This window comes from Anopheles arabiensis, chromosome X (assembly GCF_016920715.1).
Source record: "Anopheles arabiensis isolate DONGOLA chromosome X, AaraD3, whole genome shotgun sequence".
Classification (NCBI taxonomy): domain Eukaryota; kingdom Metazoa; phylum Arthropoda; class Insecta; order Diptera; family Culicidae; genus Anopheles; species Anopheles arabiensis.
Genome location: NC_053519.1, coordinates 381,117 through 406,529, shown reverse-complemented (window position 1 = coordinate 406,529; position 25,413 = coordinate 381,117). Strand labels below are relative to the sequence as shown.

At 47.6% G+C, this 25,413-nt stretch overlaps 3 protein-coding genes across 3 annotated transcripts in view; 1 reads left to right on the top strand and 2 right to left on the bottom strand.

Moving 5' to 3' along the window:
* LOC120905587 overlaps positions 1–25,413 on the top strand; it is a 95,826-nt gene that overhangs the window by 15,296 nt on the left and 55,117 nt on the right. The window lies entirely within an intron of this gene.
* On the bottom strand, positions 5,041–5,993 carry LOC120905590 (histone-lysine N-methyltransferase EHMT2-like). Its single transcript, XM_040316530.1, has one exon. The coding sequence runs from the start codon at positions 5,963–5,965 to the stop codon at positions 5,198–5,200; it is 768 nt and encodes a 255-aa protein (XP_040172464.1). The 5' UTR covers positions 5,966–5,993; the 3' UTR covers positions 5,041–5,197.
* Positions 6,116–11,150, bottom strand: LOC120905591. The gene is made up of 4 exons (XM_040316531.1): positions 11,021–11,150; positions 8,014–8,159; positions 7,591–7,908; positions 6,116–6,368 (listed from the first exon to the last, which is right to left on the bottom strand). The coding sequence occupies exons 3-4, from the start codon at positions 7,787–7,789 to the stop codon at positions 6,226–6,228; spliced, it is 342 nt and encodes a 113-aa protein (XP_040172465.1). The 5' UTR covers positions 7,790–7,908; positions 8,014–8,159; positions 11,021–11,150; the 3' UTR covers positions 6,116–6,225.

Below are 25,413 nucleotides of genomic sequence, written 5' to 3'. Positions count from 1 at the left end.
CATCCTTTCCGAAAGCTTGTTGCAGTTTCGTCTTTCCGCCCAGCAACACTACCCGTGTACATGTGTATGTGTGTGTGTGTGTGTGTGTGTGTGTGTGTGTGTGTGTGTGTGTGTGTGTGTGTTTGGAGTATTAAACTTCCGGTCGAACCGGTGGAATAAGGCGGAAACAGAGCGCGAGCTCTCATCATCGCCGTCGTTGTCGTCATCATCCCTGATGTGTCTGTGATGTGTAATTGTTTCTTCTCCCATCGGTCCCACCAATGTACATGTATGTGTGTGTGTGTGTGTGTGCATGTGTTTACTTCCTTTCCAAGTGCAATCCCGTATTATCCGCTCTGCTCCTCCTGCTGCCCGACATGTTTTTAAATAGTCTATTATTTCGCACAGAACAACTCCCGACCCAGCAAGCCGGGGCGATGGAAAGATCTATCTGTCCTTTTGCGTCCCTTTCTATCCCTCTCTCTCTCTCTCCCGCTCGCTCTCGGTCCATCTCACTCACTACTTTTGCTCGTAAGCGGTAATTAAATATGTAATATGCAGCGGATGCGAACATTAGCATAAAGTGGTAAACCGTTTTTTGCCTTGCGTGCACATGTGTGCGCCCATAAACGAGTCTACCGGGTATCCCTTTTTAAACGTTGCCGGTAAAGGGGCTGGCAGCACGGGATGGGATGACACCCCTGTACCCGGATCGTTCTCCTTCTCACGCGGTGCGAAGCTCTGAAGTTGTCGAATTTAAATTCCTGTCCTTCGCGTCCTTCGATCCTTTCCCATGTGATAGTGTGTGTGTGTGTGTGAGTGGTAATTGTTTTTTGTTCTTTCGTTGTGCGCTGTGCCAGAGAGCTATGTTGTCGGGCCCTGTGGTGTGTTGACCTGCACGAACGGGCGTACCCGTACCCACGGCCTCTTATCTTGCAGCCAAAAGGAATGCTCCGGAAATGCTGGAAACGTTGTTGCAAGCGCACCCACTACTTATCCCATGTGGTTGCCAGCAAAATATGCAATGAAGAAACAAAAACAAGGGCTCCAATGAGAAGGCGAAGGCGAATTGCATTAAACTCCATCCCGTTTTGCCAGTGCTGTGAGGGGGTAGGAAATGTAATAAAAATAATGCCGTGTCGTGACGTACTCTGTCTTGCGCTGGTATCCTTGTGTGCATCCCCATTTTACCACGTGTCACGTGTGTGCTTGGCAGGAGACAAAAACAGCGCCCGGAACGAGCGAACGAAAACACACAAAAATACAACGAAAACAAAAGAATGCACCACACAGGAGAAAACCGAATTGGCTAATTTTACCCTATTTTTTGCTTCTTATTTTGCTTCTTCTCTGTCAACGATCGCCCCTTCTGGGTGGAAAAATAATATTTTGCTCTACATTTTATACCATCTTATACCTCAATCGCGGGAAAATGGAGCGGCCGGGAACGGTCGGGGAAGTTTGAGTGTCACTTTAAGCCAGCCAGTTGTCACAAAATACCGGCTGCGCAGTTCCCGCACATTGGCAGGGTTTGTGTCGGTGTGTTGGGTGGTGTAGGGTTTCGAAGGGCTGAGCTCGGCTCGGGGTAGAACGGAATTTGCTCGCTCTCTGCCGCTCTCTATTCTTTCTACCTTATCTTTTGTTGCTGATGTTTGCACCAGCGGGCTTTGGTATGTGCATATTGGTTCTATGTGAGCGACGGAGTGACACAGACACACACACATACACCTTGAGCGCCATCATGTTACGAGAATCAGCGCTGTGTGAAGTGTCGGATTGGGCTTTTGCAGGTGCCTGCAATTTTGCCGTCCTTGACAGATAACGCCCCGTAACGCCGCCGTTGCTGTCAAAGGAGATGTGTGACTGTTTGGCGCAAAGTATACGCGAGCGCGCTCAGTCACTACGCAGTGCGCGCCACCACTAGCGCAACAATGCGCTCGTAGGGGAAGGTGGAGCGAAATTATCACCTGCATGATTGACAAATCAATACGTTCATAATTTCTTCTAAAGATCTAAAGAAGATTCTAGAGATCTAAGATTCTAAAGAAAAAAAAACATCAAAAACAATGTTTGATTCCGTCGGATCGTTGCATCCGATTTTATCTGTCAATGTAATCATTTAGTTTATGTAGGAACAATCTTACACTGCCGCAAGGGATACAGAGCACAATGCTTAACAGTGCCATTTAGCCCTGGCCTACCCTACTAATGTAGCAATTTTGACTCTGATTTTGCCGTCTTGTATGTTTTTTTTTGTATCTTTTATGTGCCTATCCCGCTGGAAGAATCTAGCCGCACCTTAGAATACCAGGAAACTCTACCCGTCTGTCGTAGCGTAGAGTTGATGGGGTAACATGAGCTGCATTTTACATGTGGTGGATCGAATGTCAGACACACAGAGTGGTAAAGCAAAGTACGATCATTACGCTAATATGCCTCCTACAATCAAACGATGACACAAATGACACTAAACGTAGACGATTTTCGAGAGTGACCCAGATCAATTACGTTCCCAAAGCAGGACCGACGCGATGTGCGTACGATTTGGGCTCTGTCACTCTCCGGAACCGGACAAACTTTCTCTCTAAATTTAATCGGATGTGCGAGTGTGCCGTGCTTTAGCACACACGCGCTGCAAGCGCTTCACGGTCAACAAACGAACTTAAAATTCACTCCTACTCACTAGCTGGAGGTTGCTTTTCTCTTCTTCGGTTGAGTGTGTCTCGGGAGGGATTTCTCTTATCATTTGACCTATTCAACGAGCTCCAAAACTGTCCACCTGTAACGCACAGCAACCTAAACGAGAAAACAACACTCTAATTGCGGTATGTATCAGTGTCAACAGACAAGTCGATTGTCGGAACTTGCTCCAGATGTGCGCACGATCGTGAAAAAGATAGACAGAGAAATAGAGGCGTAGATGACCTATTCTCCCAACAAAAAAAAACCCATTCAATAAATTCAATTAGAGTAGTACGAATTAGCAATAGGGTTTTTTGTGTGTACTCCTCTCCGTTCAACGGTGACCGCAAAGGTAATGACATTTTGTCGACTGCGACTCTCGGTTTCTTTTCGCCTTCTTGGTACTGAAGATGACACCAAATTCACACACCGCGAAAACAAAACCAATGGGCTTTTCACTTGAGAAAGGGAGAAAGAGATAGTAAAAGAAAGCCCTCCCACGCCACACACCCGCCGCTAGAAGGGGGTGGATCACATTTCACCAGTTGGGTTTTTTGCTGCTGTTTTGGTCTTGTTTTTGTGCCCACCTGTCAATTTTCAACCGCGTGAAAACGGGGTGTAAGTGTGCCTGTCCCTGTGTGTGTCTGTGTGAATGCACCTTCAATTAGCTGCTTCCGATTATTCCCAATTTTCCTGGCGAGTAGCGCGCGCGTTTCCCATTGCCGGCGGCAGCACCCACCAGCCCACCATTGGAACAGTGGGTGGCATTTCGTGGAGAGGTTTTTTGCTCTCTCTCTATCGCTCTTTCACCCTGGCTCCTTCTCGGTTCCGGTCCGGGGGTGGTCGCTTGTTCATTGGGAATGCGTTTTTGTTGCTGTTGTTGGTGCTTTGTTGGGAAGATGGTAGTAAAGTGCCGTGGTGCGTGTTTCTTTTTCTTGTAACTCCTGTGCTGCACATTTAACACATTTGTGTTCCGTTGTTTTTTTTTTTTTATTTTCTTCGATCACTCTCTTCAATCGCTTTTGCTTTGTCTTTACACCCCCAAAATGGCAACCTCAATCTGTATTATCAATGCTCACCACCCCCACCCTGAACTGGACGACGGTTGCGGTGCTTTCCCTTCCTTTTATTGCCCGCCACGTGTTTTTTTTTGTTTTTTCGAGCGCTCACTTTATCGGAAACGGGATTAAAATGGGTTTTGGGCGTTCGTTTCTAGCATTTTTCTTCGCATCAACTCTTCCGGCCCCGTGGACGAACGGGAAGTCCAAATTGACAGAAGCGTTCGAACTAGTTTAGTACTTTTTTTTAGTAAGCCTGTGTGTCGCCAGCATCCAGAACCGGGTGCGAGGAAAACGGTACGCCCAATTCGACACTGCTCTATCCGAAGAATCGGCCATTTATCGTCCGCTTTGGAGGAGGAAAGCAGTGCACAGACTAAGGCCACCACACACATTCCAACGGTGCCGTTGGTGACTAATTCGAGACCAATTCAACACGCGTTGGGCGACGAACCGTCTCTTACCAGCAAATTAGCCAGCAAAGCGGCGATCGGTTCCGGAAAAGGGACTAACACCGGGACCGGGAACAAATCGGGCGCTAGTGATACATACACACACACATACACACAAATGCAGCCATAAATCGCGTCATCCGTTTGTCGTTTTTGGTCTTCGAGGTTGGCCGCGGGCATGGAAAAAGCGGAATTTTAATTAGAAAGGAGATTGAAGAAGGCCCAAGCATGCCGCCCTCCGTGTCTTACCTTGTTGGTCGCGTTATTTATTTGTCGCACCGAAAATGTCCAATGTGTCTGTGTCGTAATTAAAACAAGTTGGAATGACTTTTCGGAGAAGGTATGGGGCGAGAGCCGATAGCAAAAAGGGAAGAAAAAAATATATATACAGAAACAACAAACCTATCAGTAAAGAATGTGAGCAACCCGTGCGGCTGCGGCCATGCTACGTGCTACAAAGGCAAACAGTGGAAAGTAAATCACCGCTCCGTTTGCAGTCTGGCGTGTGTGAGTGTGTGTGTGTGTTTGGACCATTATTTTCCTCTTCCGCGAAGCCTTTTCCACCGACAGATGCAACAGATGCTTAATTAAGTCCAGCTGTGCCTGGGCATTGTACCAGCGAACACGCAAGTTTTCATTTCCATATTTTACCTTCTAATTTCTTCACGCGCATGCATAATTGTTTCTTCTTTCTCCCTCTTCCTCACTCCGTCTTGCTCGCTTTGATACCGTTATAGAGGGGAAAAATACAAGCATACACACACGATGTATCACGACAAATATAAAACAAAAACATACAAAATCAATTTTAGTTCGAAATCAACTTATTCCCATCACTATAAGACTTTCGATTTGAGAGCACTTTTTTATTCTAGTCTGTTTTAGTTTATTTTTATTCCGCTATGCTTGTTTTCACTTTGGCTTCTTCTTTCCCGTTTCCTTACAAAAAAGACAAACAAACTAAATGTCACGTTAGGCACGTTTAATTTGATTACGGCTAGCCAACGCACTCGGTGCGTTTGCGGTTTAATCGCATCCGAGCGCGTCGCCGCCTACTGTTCGTTCCCGCATCCTGGTCACGGCACCAGCCAACGTTTCCGCGTAGGAGTCGGGCCGGCTCGGCACCGTACAGTAAGCGTTCGCATTATCATCCACCGGTACGCCTGCTCGCCGTCCCCGCTCGCTCCAGTACGAAATCCATTTATCCTGCTCCTCCGCCTCTTCCTTCTCCTGCTCCTGCTTTTCCTGTTCCATCGTCCCTTTCCGCCCTGTTCTGTCGTCGTCTTCTTCGGCCAAAGGTTGCTTCCCGTTCCGGGACCGGATATCGGTGGCTTCTGCTGCGGCGACAACGGCCGTCGTTACTGGCAGCGTCCCGTCCTGCCCTACCCGCTGCGTCGCAGCTTCCGGTGGCCCTTTATCACCGCCAACGGTACCTTCCTGCCGGTTACTACTAACTTTCCGATCGACGTTCGCGTCCGCGTCGAGGGTGATGGGTTCGAAAAGTGCCATAATCGAATCTGTCACCTGTTGATGGTTGCCGTCCAGTGGTGGTGGTGTTGGCGGCGGCGACGGCACCAGTTGCCGGCCCCCAACTGGAAGCTGCTTATCGGGCGCATCCGGCGCCAGCACCGCTTTTGGCGGGTCCCGCAACAGGTACTGGTTCGTCTGCGCCTCCACCTCCAGGTAGGACTGGAACTCGCGCCGGAAGTAGTCGTTAATCAGTCGCCAGATGCCAGTACTGTAGCCGAGGATGACGGCGATGAAGAAGAAGCTGCGAAAGGCAAGCAGCAGCATGGTGTGGCGGCCTGTGGCCAGAGCCTTACTATATTTATTATGGAGATTAGAGTTTACCTTTTGCTTTGCTTTTTCTTTTCTAGTCGTGTCTTTCCCTCTCCCTGTGTTTTTTCTCTTTATTTTAGTTTTGCCACGTGCCACGGTAGCTTGTTTAATGGCAGCAGGAAGAGCAAGATTGTTCTTTTTTTATTTTAGTTCTCAAAGTTTGCACAGCGCAGGCACACCACAGAAACACTCAGCACACAATACTTCACACCTCTTTAGAGTTCACCAGCATCGTCGTCCTCGTCGCTAAACAGAAGCGAGCGCAAAATGCGGTAAGACTGTTGCATCTGGGGCCAGGCCATCGTAACAAACACCACAATTGTGTTAGCGATCACGAACAGCTTCATCATTTCTATTCCTACCGGCGAAGAAGGAGAGTAAGAGAGAGAGAGAGAGAGAGAGAGAGAGAGAGAGAGAGAGAGAGAGAGAGAGAGAGAGAGAGAGAGAGAGAGAAAGAGATACAGCATTGGATAGTAAGGGGTTGAAGAAAAAATATGTTTAGCGTTGCTTACATACTGTTATTTGTGGTACATGTATTGTTTTAAATATAATTTTTCAAATCAATTGATTTGATGCTGACCTTCTGGAAGATTAACGAACAAAATAATTAAATTGGACAAACTGCGCCTAAATGTAGGTATCCTGCAGTTAAAAAGTAACTTCTTAAGGAGATTTCCATCGTTTCTATTAGATATTTACCTTCGAATAGGCAAACTTAATAAAACTGTTAACACAATCCCAACTGATAGCAATGCAACATAATTGGAAACTTAACAGTTGGCAATTTGCATAACAAAACTATCCTATTTAGCAACATGCGCTCTTGCTGTCAATCTAGAGCGCCAAAATGATGGTATTTGGGAAATCCCAACCAATAATTCGACAGTACGCTTCGGCTGTCAATCTATCTGCATTGCAAAATTCATTGTTTTTTGTTCTTGCTTTGTTTTCAAAAAGCTCGAACCTCCATTTGTCTATCTTGTTGGATTGGCAGGTGCTGCTCGCTAAGAATTTTGACTGCATCTCCCGGATTCCGGATCCGTCAGAGTCGTTTCATTCGTTTCCTTCAAAAGCAACACACATAAAAAAGCCAATGCCGTATTTTGCAATCCGGAGGATAGCAAAATGGCTTCCTTCCCGTGTACAAACCACACAACGGTCAATGCATTTTGCACTAACGTTTAGATTTCTGGAGCCGATCCTGCCGTTCCCGGGGTCTCCATTCGCGCACGGATTGAGTTCTCCCATTCTTGGAGCTCTTTGATTGGATTCCATCCTTCCTTTCCCCCCCCCCCACTCCTCAACCAGCCTCCTACGTCACATTCAGAGCGCATTGCTTTCTCCGCTCCCCGAAACACCCCACCAGACCGCCGACCGCCCGCACACTTGCGGGCTGCGGCGGTGTCTTGAAGAAGCTGTTGCCTGGAGCGTCCGGCATTGTTGGGCGGATATCACGATGACGACGTCAATGGTGTCGCGTGGATGGATGGGCGAAATCCAATCAATAGTTCCACGTTCAGCTCAACACTCCTGCCCCCGTACCCATTCCCTTTGTTCGCAACGCCGCGTTCTCCACTCACCTTCCTGCGATCTTAAATACTTCCCGAAGCCGGCATTGGTATCCTCGTCCGGGTCCTGGGGCGCCCGGGCTGCGCCAGAACCATCGCCCTTCACGACCGTGCCGCCGCTGCCACCGCCACCTCCCTTGCCCTTGCGCTGCTGGTGCCCTGGTGCCGCCGTCCCATTGCCCCGCCGTCCCGACGACGCTGCCGGTGGCATAGTCGTAACCACCCCTTTCGCTTTCGCACCGCGCTCCTACCCCGCGGCACCTATGCCTGTGGTTGCCTTTGTACCTTCCGCCGCCCGGTTGTTTTTGTTTGTGTTTGCTAGTGTCGTCGCTGTCGGGGGTTGGAGGAGAATTGGGACGACTTGTAACAGACCCTCCGGGCCCTTAGAAATACTCATAAAGACACACACGCACACATACACACACACACACTTACAGCTTAGGGAGCTGCTGAATGCATAGTGAAGGCAGGTCCGGAGACAAATTTACTGTTGTAAAGCGCACGCCACCTGAACGCTTTAGTGGATGGGAGTAGTGAGTGTATGGGTGTTCCCGTCCGCTCTTATTTGTCACTCTTCTATGCTGTAGGAAAACAGACACAAAAACAAATACATGAAAAAAAGCAAAAATTAGTAAAGCAGAAAACACCGACCTGTTTGGGATATTCAGCAGCAATCAAGGTTTTGCAATAGGGATAAAGAAAGAGAGAACATAAGTTTAGGAATTCATCTTTCTCGGTGCAGTTCCAGTCCGTGATGCGGATTCGTTCTGCGTAAAGTTCCGGAGTCGGAGTCACCCGGAGTTGGAGTCAGCCGGAATTGGAGTCAGCCGGAGTTGGAGTAAGCCGGAGTTGGAGTAAGCCGGAGATCGACTCGGAGTCATCCGGAGCCAGAGTCGTTCAGAGTCGGCCGGAGTCGGAGTCGTCCAGAGTTGAAGTTGGAGTCATCCGGGGTCGGAGTTGGTCGGAGACGAGGGAAGTTGAAGTTGTCTGAACACTGTTGAAGTTGTTAGAAGCCCGATACTGAACAACTCCGGATGATTTCGTTCTCAGTTTGATTCTGATTTCGGCTGACTCATTCGGCTGGAGTCATCCGGGGTCGGAGTCGGTCGGAGACGACGGAAGTTGAAGTTGTCTGAACCTTGTTGAAGTTGTCAGAAGCCCGATACTGAACAACTCCGAGTGATTCCGTTCTCAGTTTGATTCTGATTTCGGCTGACTCAGGTTGACTCCGATTCTCGTTGACTCCCACTTTGGATGACTCCGACTCCGAATACTTCAACTCCAAATACTCCAACTCCGGAAGACTCCAATTCCGGACTACTCCAACTCAGGGTGGAACTAGTGGTTACAATTGTGCCGCAGTCAGAATCAAACTAACATTAATCGGTGTCGGATCGGAGTCGTGCATGCGCTCCAGAGAACACATCACTAGTGCAGATGGCCAGCTATCTGTCATTGATCGGTAGCCAGCAAAATAGCAAAACAGATTTTCCAATGTCGATGGCAGTTCGGAAGCTTCGAGCTACACATGTAGGAAATACGAGCGAGCGCACGAGATCTCCCCTCTCATACTCCCCAATTCCAAAATCCCACCCCCAGCTCCCCTCCCAGCCCAGCAGCGACATCGAAAAAGGCGTTTGTCTCTAGTTCCCAATGCCGGTTGTTTTGCGAATCGTCCCGCCCCACACAGCGTCCACACAATAATCGCTATCGTGTGACACATGCACAGAAGCGGCTGTGCCCGCCGAGGTCCCGGCACTGGAGTGTGGGCATCCCCTCGTTGGGGCAAAAATTTAATCAATCATTTTCCCTCCGGACACACCGACACACAATGGGCCGGCGAAGGGCGACCGAGGATTGTGTGTATTGGCGGTGGAAGGGAAGGGGGTGGGGAGGAGTACACAAACCAAAAACGGGTTTTATGTGAACATGGAGCTGCTGTGTTTGGGCAATGATAACGACGCACCATTTCCAAACACACACTGCTCCAACCGCTCACCCTTTATCTCATGATCTCCATTCACCGGCGTAGGTTCATAGAGCGAGGGCGGGTGGTGGAGGGGAAGGTCGTGCTTGTTTTCGCGGGCAGACTGATTCTCGCGCCCGCCGGTGTGGCTGGTGGTCCGGATTTTATGTTTATTTATTCACATTCGGGGAAAAAAGGGGTTGAGATGGATGGGCAACCCGATGGCTAAATAGGGCCCCCAGAGCCTTCCCGCTTCCTCGCCCGCTTCATATTTACTGTAGTCCCACGCTAAAGAAGTGGAATAAAATAAAGTTTTTAACCAAACCAAAGCAGCGGCAGCAGTTATGTTGGTAGAAGTAAACAACACAGTTGGCGCGGATTTTCAACTGTCTGCTGTCGCGAAGCATCCGGTTTCCGGTCATATTTTTGCTTTCCAACTCGATGTTTCTCTGCCTCTGTTTTCTTCAGGTTCTCTCTCCCTTTCTCTCTCTCTCTCTCTTTCTCTCTCTCTCTCTTATGTCACTGTCTCTATTTCGCTACGCGTATGCATGTACTCTAGCGTTTTCGATATAACTTCATCATCTTCCTATTCTCGGTGCTCGGGTTGATGTGTTAATGGGAGAGATAGAGAGAGACATTTGAGTTAAAAGGATGTCCAACTTTGACCCTTTCAGGGTATGTAAATACTTCTTCTGAGAGGAGGGAAGGGTACTTCTGGATGATCAACAAACCAAACTAGCTGGAAATAATTGAAACACACTTTAAGAGTATTTCATACTTCACTTCTCCATCAAAAAGTATAGCAAGACATATTTTTACATTTTTTTTTCAATTTATTTTAAAAAAATCTTTCAGGCAGACTTTCACTAATGATTTGTTTATCATTTTCTTCTCATTACAGGTAAGCAAAATGGGAATTTAATGCAAAGGAGCTCTGGGCGCACAATAAATCTCAACATGCACAAAAAAAAAGATTCTACTACTGGTTTTACCCACCATTGGAATAGCAGCTTCTTTCTCTTCTTCAAATTTCGTGAAACGATTGTAATTTTCCATCAAGTAATTTGAGGCTCACTCATAGCAGGACTAGCTATGTATATATATTACACGCATTTTAAGTATCAGACGCGGTCCCAGCCGAGAATTGAACCGACGACGAGAATGTTGTAAAGCCGGCCATTTAACAGCACTACCACGGAACCATCTCTTCCGTTAGTCCGTTATAGCAGCTAGTGATTGAAAATGTATGGTTGATGGCGAAGATGTTCTCGCCGCTCCTAAGTAGCACACGCGACAGATTTCGTTATTCGATCACAATGTTTCACATTCTGGCTATTTTGCAAGGATACGCAACGTGTGAATGTTTCAATCCTCCCAACATCTACCAAGCAATCACAACGCTCCGAACGTTCGATACAGAATCCCGGAACCCCTTTCGCGCTCGGTGATTAAATTAAGATGTTAATTGTCACTCACACTCCTTTCCCTGGCGCAGCGGAGACGCACACCGCTGTACGCTTGCCGTCGTGTGCTGGACGTCCAGTCAAGATGCCGGCCGGTGGAGAACTGAGCCACCCGAAAACACTTGCCGCGGACGGACGTGTGTGCACTGGCTGCACAATTCACCTCTATTGTGCGCTCTACACTCGGCACTGTCGGCCGGCCTGCCTTAACGAGATGATCTCATAGCAGGAGTGGAAAAACGAGTGGGGTCATAAGAGGGTATGGACCCTATTTTAGCGGTAGACACCCTTCAAGTGCGGGTGTCACAAATAGAAACATTGAAATGGATAGGGCAAAGGGAGGGGGAGAAGCCATTGTAAAGCCTATTTTCCAGTGTGGGTGTTCCTCGCTCAAATGCAGCGTCGGAAAATGGCATCCTTTCGAGTGGCCACAATACCCAAGCAGTAGAAAGATACGTGGGGAAACTGAGAGCATCAATATATATATATGCATCCACTTTGCGTGTGCGTGCGTGTGTCGTTGGTATGATTGCGGTGAACTTGAGCCGGCATTCCCATATGGTTGTTCTTCTTGAAGTTGGGGGAGGAGGCTGACATGCTCCGGAAGGTAAAGGATCCGATCTTTACAACGCCCAATACAACACTGCCCCGAGAGTGCGGTGCTGGTGGACGGTGACGACGACGACGACGACAGCGACAACGATGACATCGTCATACCTCAGCTCACTTTAATCCTCTTACGTAATCGGATTACATATGTCACACTGCCGCACTGGTTCCCCCGAGGCAGTTGCCAAGGAGGCATCGAAAGCTCTCTGGACACTTCTGGGTTGTGTGTGTGTGAGCGTGACGCGACCTTTCTCAAGTACACCAGTGTGTCCTCCCTGTCCCAGCTGGGCAGTACCTGGTACACCACACAAAGCCTAGAAAATGTAGACCTTCTTCAAGATGGAAGTACGGTTTGCTGTGAGAAAGGTGAGCTGGAGGAACTGCCAGCACACACACACACACTCATCCATACACACATTTTTCTTCCATTACTCGTCACAAGCTTTTCCGCCGGTAGGGTTTCAATTCTCCTAGCAATCCACTACCCGCCTTCCTACCCGCTTCCTGGGGAGTGTTTTTGTTTTAAGATGGACGGCAACTTCTTGCCGCGATGTACTCCAAGTGCATGAAAAGCTTTTTGCATAACATTATCACGCGTGGGAGGGGAGGAGCGGTCAGAGGGAGGGGAGGGAGTCGGAAGCCGTACGTCCAGGCAATGTGTCCTCGGGGTTGAGGATGACTCATCGGTGTCGTAACGAGACAAATTGCGGATGGGTACTCACACCTGATGTGCGCCTAACGAGGTGCAACGAAACGACACGCGCGCGCTCGAACGTGGGTTTTTGTTCTTCACGGCCCATCATCATCCCGCTGATGAGATGAGTTGCAAGGCAGATGCCGAGAACTTTCTCCGCCAACCAGCATCATGGAGGAACACAAATACAGCGTTTGAGCTTATTGAGTGATGTAGCAAAGCGCGTGGTAATCGGCAGCTATAAATCGCATTAAAGTTGTTTACTGGCATGCTTTATTCTTACAACATTTTCGGCAGAGCACACGTAGCTCGTGTAGTGGAGAAGAATTAAGGTCCAACACCTTTGGCCCCATTTTGCGCTGCCGGTGTTCGTTGCAAGGGTTTACATTGCTGCACCATGAATGTTTCATTACCAAAGCGGTGGCGTCTAGTTTAATTTCCACGACTTAATTTCGCTAAGCCGATCTAATCCGCCCACAGACGAGTTGCGAGTTGCAATTCGGTGCAGTTCGCTTACGGGTGATTCTGGGTGGGTGTGTGTTTTTTCTTCTGCTAACCCCTGAAAGTAGTTGCAAGTGTGCCGGCAAGGAAGCAGAAAACTCCAAGTGCCTGGAAGATGATGCCAATGTTTACTGGCAAAGTCTTCGGCTGGTGCCAGTAACAAGCGCAAAAGCACCCAGAAGACGAACTGTGCCTGTGGATGTGAGTGTGAGTGCTACTATAACTGCCAACTTCCTTCATCTTGTTGGGTCCCTCTTAGCCATGGGCATTATGTACCGGTTGGCAAGTACTGTGTGTGTCTGTGTGTCTGCATACCGGAAACTTAACTGACTCCTCGTGAACGACGGAAGTTGCCTCCTTGAAGCAGCGCCCTACAAATGAGGAAGCAAATGAAAGAGAAAGAGAGAGAGAGAGAGAGAGAGAGTAGAAGAGAGCACGGTGGTGCTAAAAATCCTCAAGCGAAATCGGAAAGTACGTTTTCTTGTTACGGCGAACTAAACTTTAGTTTCCTTGGCAGTGGCGCGCGTGTGTGTGTGCGCGCTAGTAGGAAAGGAAAGTGGCATAAAAAGGGAAGAACAAATTAAAGCACAAGTCGAACTGCGCTCCCACTAGGTAGCGCTGTTTGAGGAAAAAAGCAGCAGCAGCGGAAGCAACAACAAAAAAAGTTAGTTCTGAGTTCTACCTCGCTTCTTCCGTGGTAGTGCAAGGAATGAAAATAGCAGGACTTGCTGGATGACTTACCAGAGCCTGGTGCACCTTAAGCGATGTAACTTTTAACTGTATTTTTGGTTTTTTCGTTGAGGAATCAACACAAACTGTGTGTTTTTTTCCTTAGCAGAAGCTTCCTTCACATTGAAAGGGTCCTCAGAGCTTGAGTGTACACGCTGGAGAACGATCCCAAAATAGCCTCAGCACTAATTCCAGCTGCTCTGTTTGATCGCCCTCCTCCCAACCGTAGTTGGGCAATTGGTGTGGAAAAGCCGGCTAAAGATCTATGGCCCAATGGGCCAAAAAAGAACAGGCAAAAGCTATAGAATTGCCTTCCTCAAGGTGTATGTGTGTGTTTGTGTGTGTAGGCTAGCCATTTTCCCCCAAATGATCACAGTCAGCAAGTGAGCTCGCTTATTAATCCATCGTTAATTGACTCTTACCTGTGGGATCCATTTTCCTTTCCCTTTTCACTGCTCAGCGTGGATGTGGTGGTCGTAGGTGTGTGTGAATTGCTGGCAGTACTTCACATTAGTTTCCGGTAAAACGACGCGCAATAAGCGCGAGCGGTCATTTACAGACGTCACCGGAGGTGGGTTCTTTTCGCTTTTGGTTTTTTCGTCGTCGGCTTCGCTCAAGCCGATCCAGTTTGGCTTTGGTGGTCCAGTTTGGCTTCCCGTTTGCTGTATGTTGAGCGCTGAGCGGAACTATACCACACACCGACCTAAGTTGTACCGGCGATAAACGAGTCCAGCAAACATCCCCCCCCCCCCATATTCAACTGAAGACATTTGCAAGAAAAATGGAACATAACGGGACCGGCTGCACTGGTGTGTGAAACAAAGTGTGAAGTGGGTGCTCGCCGTTCGAAATTTGCGTGCTAATTGGCTGTTTGGAGCACACCACCGCGGAGTGGTCGGGCTCGGGATGGCGGAACCGTGGCTCGAGATCTCTGCTTACTGAATTGCGAAACGCTACGGTAGCCTCCCGATTGGCGCCCCTGTGCGCACTCTCGCAGACACATAGAGGCACACGTTCAACACCCTTCACTCGTTATGAAATCTTTACACCTTTTTCTGTGTGGCTCGTTGAGCGGCACACGTCAATGTGCTGGGGGCACGCGCGAGCTAGTTGCCGCGCTACATAGTTTGCCTGGTGATTTCGTTCTGCCAGTGTGTGTGTGTGTGTGTGGTTTAGGGCATATTGGAGAAGAAGATTGGGATGATTGCGAGCTAGTTTTGTGCATCGGTGTGAAGTTTAAAATGGGATGTAATAAAATCTCAGAATCTAATTGGATCCTAATAAAATAGGACCAATTTTATCTTCAAATAAGAAATAATTAGTACCTCATTCCGATAATGTCTCCTTTCGAATAAGATATTGATAGATCCTTGATAACCTTAAAATAGGATTTTGATACATCGGAGATCCTGCTTAGATATGATATTTAAGAAAAAGCAGCTTGATTTCAAAATGATCATGATCTTCAACTGTTATCAGCAGCTCAACATCCCGATCACACACAGGAACATACTCTTTCCATTCCCAAAAAAAACACTTCACGAAATGGTACTCCTGCTATGCGGATTACCTGCCTAACCGCACTAACCATGCAATAATCGCTAACCATCAACCATCAAACGGTGAACCACGCTTGATCCAATCAGAAACATCGTATCACCCACTGGGCACGCTAGCCGCCCTAGTCCACCTATACACGTACGCCCGCTTTTATTGTTTATCGGGATGGATAGAAATTGCTTTCCATTTTTATTGCATTATGCATGCCCGGGATGATGCCGGTCCCGGGGCATATTCATAACGTATTAGGGAAGCTGCCGCAAACCTCCCATAAAGCATCTAACCCCCCCCCCCCCCCCCGAAGCGGGGTTCAGCTGGACGATTGATAAGTGTGGGAGCAGTGGTGCGCGTTAAACAAAAAAGGGTGAGCGAGCCTGCTGCAGCTCCCGAACGTCGGAGTCGGCGGTGGGACGTACCATCGACAAATGTAGCCTGTCCTGTCGGGGCTGGTCCGATTTGCAATTCCACTCACGATTGCTATGTGTTTGAGTGCGGGTGTTGCGTTCCATTTGCAGGAATGATCATGTGGCATAGGAACTCGCCAGGCTGCAGGACGGGGTGCAGGATCAAATTCACGCACGATAAGTTTTATCGACAGGTGCTGCTCCATTATCGGTTTGTGAGAATATTTCCCGATCAAGATTTTGTCCTTTTTCTGCACCCTGTATTTATCCTTTTTTCCCTCTCTGAACCATGCCACCGTGAAAACGTGGTCGTATTTCCTCATGGATTGGTAGCAGAAAGGAAGAAAATGTTCTTTACGACGTTGGTAAGCGAGTGAAGGGCGAAAATGGGTGAAAAATAAATTTAAAAAACCCGCTCTCGTACTGCAGCTATTGAAATCGGCAATGCAAAAAAAAACCCGTTCCACCACGATCAGCCGCTCGAGAAAAGCATGTTAGAGCTTTTCCTGCTGCTCCCGTTCCTTCCCTCTACACCCCAACAGCAATCCGTGCGAGGCATTACAAACATTTTTTTCCGATTTGGAAATATTTTGCGATTCACAATTTACATTCGATGTCTTCTTTTTTCCTTTCGTGTTGAATGGCTCCCACCATCGAGCTGACGGCTTTCGACACTAATCCCTCCACCGTGATTGCCACCGGGTTGGTGGATGTTGGGCGCTGTTTTTTTCATTTATTTCATGTTTTTTCTCTCACCCTTTCGGCACTCCCATTCTCACACTCGCTTGGAATGTGGCGGTTTGTTTGTGTAAAGGCAAAAAAAGGGATATTAAATGCACTGCAAGTGGCTGCTGGCCCTGCTGGTGGTGATGGTGATGTTTGTGATGCTTCGGAAAGGAAGCTATCGGATCAGCCACACACGTAGGCGGGTATTATGTGGTGCTCTACGTGCTGGAATTACAGCGGAATTTGTCTGACCCCTTTTCCCCGGGCCTCACAGCCGCCGCCGGCAGCAACCAGCGACGTCGACAGCAGATGGTGCGCAAATCGGGCGCTGCATGACTGTTACGATTGTCAGTTGCAATCCGCCAGCAAGCGGGAGGACTACGGAACTACGGAAGAAAAAGATAAACTAACGCTCGGGTTTCGTCCTGCCCGCCGCTTGCTTGGCCAGCATCCAAATTGAGCTTTCAAAATTTACGAACCAAACGTGCTGTTGCGGTACACGGACCGCCATGCATCAAGGCACGCCAGCTATTTTTGGGTGATTGAATTGAATTCAAGCTTGTGTGACGTGCTTTTGCTTTTATTGTGCGTGTATGTGTGTGTATGTGTGACAGCTGGGACACAGGGAAATGAGCTGTAAATGGGAAAAAGTGTGGCACCGGCGAATGACGGGAATGCTCGATTGTGAATCGCATGAATCGAGAGTCGCGTAACCGGATGCACATCCGTTTTTTTTTTTTGCTAGATGTTCTGGTTGACATTCGTTAGATATTAGTAGGTTGTTGTTGTTGTGTTCGGTCAATGACTCGCGTGATGCTGCAGGCAAAGGGTTCAGGTAGCAGACAGAAAGGAGAAGGAAACTGTGTAGAGATAGCTCGGAGATCCTGACAACAGGCGGCGGGTGCCATATGCAATAAAGCAAGTAACTTCCGCTTTGGAATCGGTTTCGAAATGTCACTCATCCCTTATGCATTGATGAAGATCGAACAGAGATGGATCACGCGAGAGAGAGAGAGAGAGAGAGAGAGAGAGAGAGAGAAAAAGAGAAGGACAGCGGAAAGGCAGGGTGCTTGGAGACTGTGTTCCATTCATTCGTCAGCGGAGCGGAGCGATGCTGCTACAGTTCATTTCCGGCAAGCAACAGCCGCGTTTTGTGGGTGTACCAGTACGATGTTGATGACATGGCGAGGACGGGATGCGCCCGAATTCTACCCGGTATTTGAGTAATGTGGTGCAAAGCCCGCACACAACCTTCCGTTGACCGGCCATACCAACCGCCCTAATAACTTTGTTGGTCCATTTGCTTCGAGCAGAGATGGATGGAACCAGAACGACAGTGTGCGTTGGGCTGCTGCTGGTTAACGCTTCCGTGAGACGTTTTCACAATAAAAACTGCTTCTAGTCCGCGTACGCTCAACGGCTGCTGATAGTGTAGCGGATAGAGCGCTCGGCTGTTGACCGACACATTACAAGTTCGAACTGTGCTGAGTACGCGGAGGTGGGTAGCAGTGTTTTAGACACATACATTGCCTGTGTATGAGTGTGTTACTGGAAGTGTAAAGTACGATAAAGAGACAGAGAGAGAGAACAAAGGCGTTTTCTTCATGTGGACTGATAAGAAAGTTCTCCCTAGAGGGAATTTGAAAATTGGGCAAAACGATATCCCCAACTTGACCACAGAGAGGAAGAGATACGCGAGGGATGGATAATAGTAGCAAACAGAGAGCAACTTCCTCCAAGCACACACACAACACAATGCAAATGAAACCACTTGTTAGGATTGGACACAGAGTGAAAGAGAGACAGTGTAGCGTCGCGTCTCATATAAACAGACGGCGCGCTGGGTTTTTGTTCCCCTTCCCCCCCCCCCCTCCCACACACGCATACAGTACTGTCCTCTGGTGTTCAGCCAACCACACCGCCCTCTTCCCGTGTGCACTAACTAACGAGTGTGTCCCGCAGGCAAGTGCACGTGCGGTTTTGCAGACTTTCGGGCGGCAGCACCCGAACGGTCGCCCGAATCGTGTCAGCTGGAACGATGAGCGTGGGAGTGAGACACACGGGCGCACGCGATACCGGGACGGGTTGGACGATGATGAATCTCAGTCTAGTGATTCTGCGGCGTGCGAGAGAGAGAGAGAGAGAGAGAGAGAGAGCGAGAGACCGCCGTTTCTGTGCATCACCGTTATCTGATAACGTTTTTCGACACGCGCGCGCACATATTCGGCGGCAAAGGAGCAAGCGAGAGAGCAACCTTGGTGAGAAAGGCGATAATGCGCGGATACTCTTTCGCAGGGTTCACCATCCGGCAAACAGTATAGCAGCCACCGTCTCGATATCTCGCTCTCACTCTATCGTTCTTTCCCTTATCTGGAGCTTTTTGACTTCCGAAATCGTTGCCAGTGAAGGAGATACGAGCACGGTGGGACATAAGTTGGACGTAAAATTGTAAATTTATTTACAACGGATCCCACGGGCGTGAGTTTGAATGCCATTCCATTCAGCTCTTACTGCTTTGTGAAGGACGCACGGTAAGTCCCGTGTGTTTTGCAAAACAGAGATACAAAATTGTAACATTGCAGGAACAATTATAATCATTGCTATACAATATTTCGATTATTATAATACATATAATTCGTATACAGCAGGGCCCCGTTTACCGGGTATCTGTTATCCGGCTGTTTGTATATCGATGTTGTTGAGAAATGACAGTTCAATGCAATATATTTGGAGTATCAGAGCACATCTTCGAACATTGATTTAAATAAAATACAAGATATCATAGATAGATGACTCTTAAATTGTGGTCATGAGCTTTATCTTCTTCTTCTTCTTCTTCTTCTTCTTCTTTGGCACAACAACCGCTGTCGGTCAAAGCCTGCTTGTACCCACTAGTGAAGTGAGCTTGGCTTTCAGTAACTTATTGTTACCATAGCAGGATAGTCAGTCCTACATATGGGGGCACGGTCTATTCGGGACTTAAACCCATGACGGGCATGTTGTTACGTCGTATGAGTTGACGACTGTACCACGAGGCCGGCCCCCATGAGCTTTATGTTGACAGATAATTAAGATGGATAGACATACAACTTTGTCCACTAACGCCTTACTTTGGGACATTTTTTCGGTCCCAAATACAGTCGTTTCTCAGGAGTATCCTGTATTGTTTATACTTCATTGTACTCAGTAAATTTTTTTATTGTTGACACTATACGCGGATAACGTTGAAAGCCAAATTCACGAGCAAAAACTAATCCGCTGAATAGATAGTTCTTGTTCGCTGCTCCCTTCCCACCTAACTCACCCATAGTGCACGGAACCCGAACGGCCGATCGGTCGGAAATCGGGCAGACAAACCGAACCGACCGAGCGCACGAGCAGAACAGCATCCTGCTTCAGCGGACAGCAACAAGCAACAAGCTCGCTTCGTGCTGACGCGCTGGCATCCCGGTCCTTCTTGATTAATCCGTTCCGCTTAGATTGCGACCAGAGCGTTTTCGCATGCCGAGCGCCATAGTTCGTTTCGGTCCGGTGCCGTATCGTACAGAGTGATACCCGAAGGATACTGTAGTTCCTGCCCGCCGGTCAGCAACAACAAAAAAACCAGTCGAAAAGATCGCGCACAGTTCGCAACAGTTCCACAGTGCCCAGGTGCCTCGAACTGCGCTCCCGTTCCGCGCGGAAGAGCTGGTGGTGAATATAGGGTCGCGTCCGACGTGTTCTGTCAAACGTGTTCGGTTAAAGTTAGCAATTTTGCACTCTTTCTAAATTTGTAATTTGTGATTCGTAAATCACTCTTCACGCAGACGATCGTTAACAGAGCTGTCCAATTATATTTTATTTTTTTCTTCCAATTTTATAATTTTTATTCAATTTTAAATATACTTTGTTGCATTAGCTGTTACCCAAACGTTCGTACTCGATCAACGCTACACTCTGTTCTACGCGCGCTCTCTCTCTCTCTCTGTCTCTGTCCATCTCTTTATGTCGATCAAATCAAACTGTCCCTTAAATTTTTCACTAGATTGTATAACGTTCCCCTTGGTGATTGTGTGGTTTTGCAAAAGTGCTACCGCGTAACGAGGTGAAAGTTGAACGAACTTTTACGAAACTACGGAAACACATTGCGATCCTCCTGTGGATGGTGCACCACCCGCTACAAATGCATTTCGTCCACCGAATTGTGCAGCAAAACAGATAACCGCAACCGCTGCAAGAGTGTGGAGAACGCGCGCGTTCTGCTGTCAGTTTGCAACAATCAACCGCTCCCTCGATCCCGCTTCGATGCTGAACCGTTTTTTCATTTCTTTTTTTTCGTGTCCATCCAATTTTCCCCCGGCACTCTTTGGAGTCTGCCGGAATTCTGCGTTCACCATTCCAATGGCTCAGAGATGCTGCCGAGTGTATGTGTGTGGGTGTTCCTATACCCGCCAGCTTATGGGTGGATTAGGAGGGACGTGCTGCTGGGCACTGTGTGCTTTGGAATTGTTGTGTCCCCGTTTTACAACACACGCGGGACAACAAACCGTCCACAAAGCAGTAAGAGCTGATGGAAGTGGAAGTCAAACACACGCCTGTGGCACTCGTCATGTGTATGTGTGTGTGTGTGTGCACAGGGAGAAAAAGATGGACTTCCAGCTGTGATCGGCACACAGACCCACACACACACACTCACACACACACAGACACACATACACGACGCCAAAGGGGAATTGGCAGAAGTTGTGTCTGCGCGAAAGGACAATAGAGGGATTGTGTGGTGTTGTGGCTGGTTGGGCAAGCAAGCAGAGTATGTGTGTGTGTGTATATGGGTGTATGTGTGCTTGTTTTACTGTACTAGAAGTGTGCACGGGCTGAGCCTATCGAACATTTTGAGATCTTTTCTTGCCCTCTTAAAGTACCGAGACCGTTTGCACAGCAGATTGAAAATAATGAAAGAAGCAAAAATGAAAGGTGAAATGAAACGGGATTGACTTTTGCTTCTGTTCGTTTGGATTGCGAAACACTCGTTGAAGTTAAATTACTGTTAAGAATATATTTTTTAAGATGCACGTTACATACCTGCAGGCGGAAAGCGTCAGCGAGACAGTGAAGAATGCTCTTAAACAGGCGTTTTGTTGCGTGCACTGCATACCTGCAGGTGCATCATCATGTTAATGAGTCGACTTGAACCTGTGTGAATAAACTATGATCCTTAAGGTGGTGTTAGTACCGTTCCTTGCTTAATTTACGTCATTAAATTAAATCAATATTATGTAATTTTTTAACTAATTTACATTTATAAACTTTTATAAAAGATCTTAAATCTTGCAGACAGTCGCGTTCGTGATAAGTATCACTATTAAGTGCAGAACTAACATGTTAAGTAAAAGTGTCTAAATTTACACATATCATAGCTGCGTTACCTTGCCGGGGTGTTTCCCTTTATGCATTTTCCTTTATGGCTGTATTACGCTATGCACAAATTAAAATAATAGGTTTGTTCCACAGATTGCATACTTGCAGGAATTTGGTTGAAACGATTAGGCAATATTGTGCATGATACAAGAGTGCCTAAAGTTATGCAATGCTATTAATTGAGACCAAAGTGGCCAAGGGGAAAAGTACTGATTTGTTTCCTCTGCTGTTTAAATAAATATGAAACAGGCGCAATTCCATCCATGATAATTGAAAAAAATAAAAATCATTACGTGAGACTGTTTGCATCGCGGATAGCAAACCAACTATTCGAATATCATTCACGCGGCCGAAAGTGTGCAGTGTGCGGGCACACAACCGATCGCCGTAATGTATGCAACCGCAGAATGTTTATTTGCATCCCTAATGCATGATCGGATTTATCATAGCATCTGATTGTTGTGATTTTCAAATTTTGCTTGAACAAAAAAAAAAACAACCCAGCATTACGGTACGACTCTCGCGCCCCATCAGAGCCAAGTAAAGTCATCTCAACAGCTCCTCTGTACGGTCTAAAAGTTGACAAATCCCTAGACGACAGCTGCCATTTGTACTGCCCCGAAGGAAGCTCCGCCACTCCTTGTGTAACGATGACTTTACAGGCAGGTTGTTTTTTTTTTGCACAAAGACGCGTGAAGAGTTTTTAGAGAGCTTATCAAACACTCGGAAAACAAAAGTGCACCCCACCCCCCCCTTCCCCCCATAGAAAGGTCAACGCTGGAGGAGAGTGAGCGGGATTTAGGGACGATATCCTTTTTCGGGTGGGGGCTCGAAGCGAAGCGCAAAAGTTTCCTCATTAATCGCCACCCGAACGAGGCACCGAAGGCAAACATAAGCAAACACGCATATACACAATCGCACGTAGGGCATAGTGTTCTTAAACGGGTTTACAGTTTTGGGGGGAGTTAGGCGTCTGCTTAATTGTGGCTCTCCATCAATGTGTAAAATGGGTTAATTTGCTTTGCCTAATTGTTCTGTTTCATTCAGTGTGTTTGGAATTGCTTTTCCAGACTCCCGTGAATATGTCTTTTTAGAATCAAAAACCATGTGGGGACATCTAAGGGGCAGTTTGATTTTTTTTGTCGATGGTGTGTAGGAGTGCTTGGTCAAATCGACGCACTCGAAGAAACGTTTCTTTTTTTGTCGGCTGTCATGGTTTCAAACAAATTTCGCTCAGTTCCACCATCACGCAGCTTTAAAGATATTTGTTTAAAAATCAGTCAATGTATTTGTGTGCTGTAGACTACAAAACGCGAAAAAAAAACAAGACATTCTTCTCTCTTATTCTCTCTCTCTCTCTGTGTTGATCAGTTTCCTGTAGACAGAGGCAGCAGCCCATTCTTTGCGGCGGTCCAGTTTGCGATTGTGTCTTATTTCTCTCAGTGCACGGTTCAGAGCGAGGACCGCACGGTGAAAGCAAAAGACTTCCGGTTCCGTTGCGAAGGGCCTGGCACTTCCCGCCACTGATTCGACGCGATCACTGGCGGAATCATGGCGGCCGAAAAAGGCTCCACTTCCTTTCAAAAGGGTGTAAAGCGACACTTTGGCCACAAAAACTCGAAATGCTTGAAACCGGCGTTGAATGGAGCTTCATTTTGCGGGACAGCTTTCAAAAAGCGCAAAACTTTTTGTCCATTTACTACGAGCTGATTTGTTTCTTGCCATCTTTTTACTCCCTACCTCATCCTCTCTCTCTCTCTTTCCGTGGGTTACATAAAATAATAAAAAAAAACTCTCCCCGCAAAATCACATTCCTTGTAACAGTGGTTGCCAACTAATTTACAAACTCACTATTTTTCCTGCCGCAGCCGTGTGGCTGTTCTCGCCAGCTCCTCACTACTCCTCCTCCCAACTCACTCTGCCTTCCCACGCGCAGGTAAACTTTTGGGGAGTATAGATGCAATTGATGGTTGTCCGGGCTGCTCGACGTCAATTAAAATTATCATGAATGGAGGTGAAATTTATAAATAATTTCCATTTCTGAAGGCACAGGCAAAACTCCGCCCAAAGTGGAGGAAAATTCATTACTTTCTTCCCCCCTCCAACTCCTTCTTCCCTGCTTAGTAAGATAATTTCTGTTGCAATGTGTACTGCTGCGTGTGGATGTCTGCGGTCCGCCCATGGCTAAAGAGGGGTGAATGAATGAAATGGGGTGAAAACCCATGTGCTCCCCCGGCCTGATCAAACAAACAGACGGGTGTCGAAAAGGAAAGCGTACACATTTCCCCCCTCTCAACCAACGTTGAGCTTACCTTCACACTTGGAGTGTGCAGAATTTCTTTGATGCTCTGGGAAAAACGCCACCAGAATGTTGGGATACAGAGGCTAAGAGACAGGGTAGGGCAGTGAGGTTGGTGGTTGAGGGGGGGAGAGGGAGGAGGGGCAGAAAAGATTCTTTTAGCAGTCCCCCCCCCCCTCCCCGATGATGCCTCCGTGTTTTAACCTTTCTGCAACTTCAGGCGGATGCGATTATGGGTACGACGCCGACCGATGATGGCAGAGCTGCCCACGGGAAGGTTCGGGGAAAACCCCGTGTTGTACACGCAAATGAATGAAGCGACTCATCTTTAACTCGTGTAAAACCATACAACGGGCAATGGGGTTGAGCGTTGTAGCGAGCGAAGGGAATGCGGAAGGTTTGCCGGTTTTTCCATCGTGTTTAATCAAATCAAATCTCTTCTTGTTCTGCGGTGGGTGGGATTTTTACTGTTTTTTTTTGTTGGTCCAGTTTTTCCTGAATGTTTTATTTTTTCATTCTTTCGCTGGCAAGCTTCCATCGAGCAATGGTGGAACAGGAGTCGGGGCAAACAATCACATCTTGCTTTTGCTGCGCTCAATTTCCCGTCCATCGTCCGGGCACGGCTAGTGTGAAACGAAATGTAATTAAATTCTCTACAAAACACAAACCGTTCGAAATGTGTGTGAGTGTGTGTGTGTACCCTTGCTTAAAGCAACTTTATTTTTAAAGTCACAAAATCATTCCAAAAGCTTTATAAAAGTGCCTTAGCAACGTGGTTTGCCTACTTTTAGGCGCACATGCACTAATCAGTTTGTTAATGCTTATAGCAGTGAAGATAAAAATGAAGTTTTGGTCAAAATCGATTCCGACTAGCTTTGATTTGTCGAGCAATCGATTCCTGATAGTAGGTCCGGTTTCGGTTCCCAGAATCTGTTCCGAAATCGGAAACGCAACCAAAATCGGCTCCAGAATCAAAATCGGTGCCAGAATCGGAATCGGCTCTAGAGTCGGCTTTGATATCGGAATAGGCTCCGTAATCGGAATCAGTTCCGGAATCAGAATAAGCTCCGGAATCGGAATCGATTCCAATTGTGCAGCCGACTTCGATTTCGGAGCCGATTCCATTTCCGGAGCTGGTTCCGATTCCAATTCCAGAGCTGATGCCGATTCCGGAGCAGATTGCAATTCCAATTCTGGAATCGAAATCGGAATCGGGTGGTTCCGATTCCGAGCTCCCGCCCCTAATATGTAGCACCAACATCACAAACCAGCACCTTATAGCGCCTAAAGTTATGCAATTATTTTACGCGCCCAAACGTACCCTGTCCGACCGGGAACCGGAATTGCAGTTTGGGTTTTGCAAGCCCGCTTCAGCTTGCTCCGTTACAAACGATGCCAGCAAACGATGCCACCGGAGAATTGCTGTAGTGTGAGCGCAATGATGCAATTTCGATACATAATTAATTGCCATTCAGAGATGGTGGTGT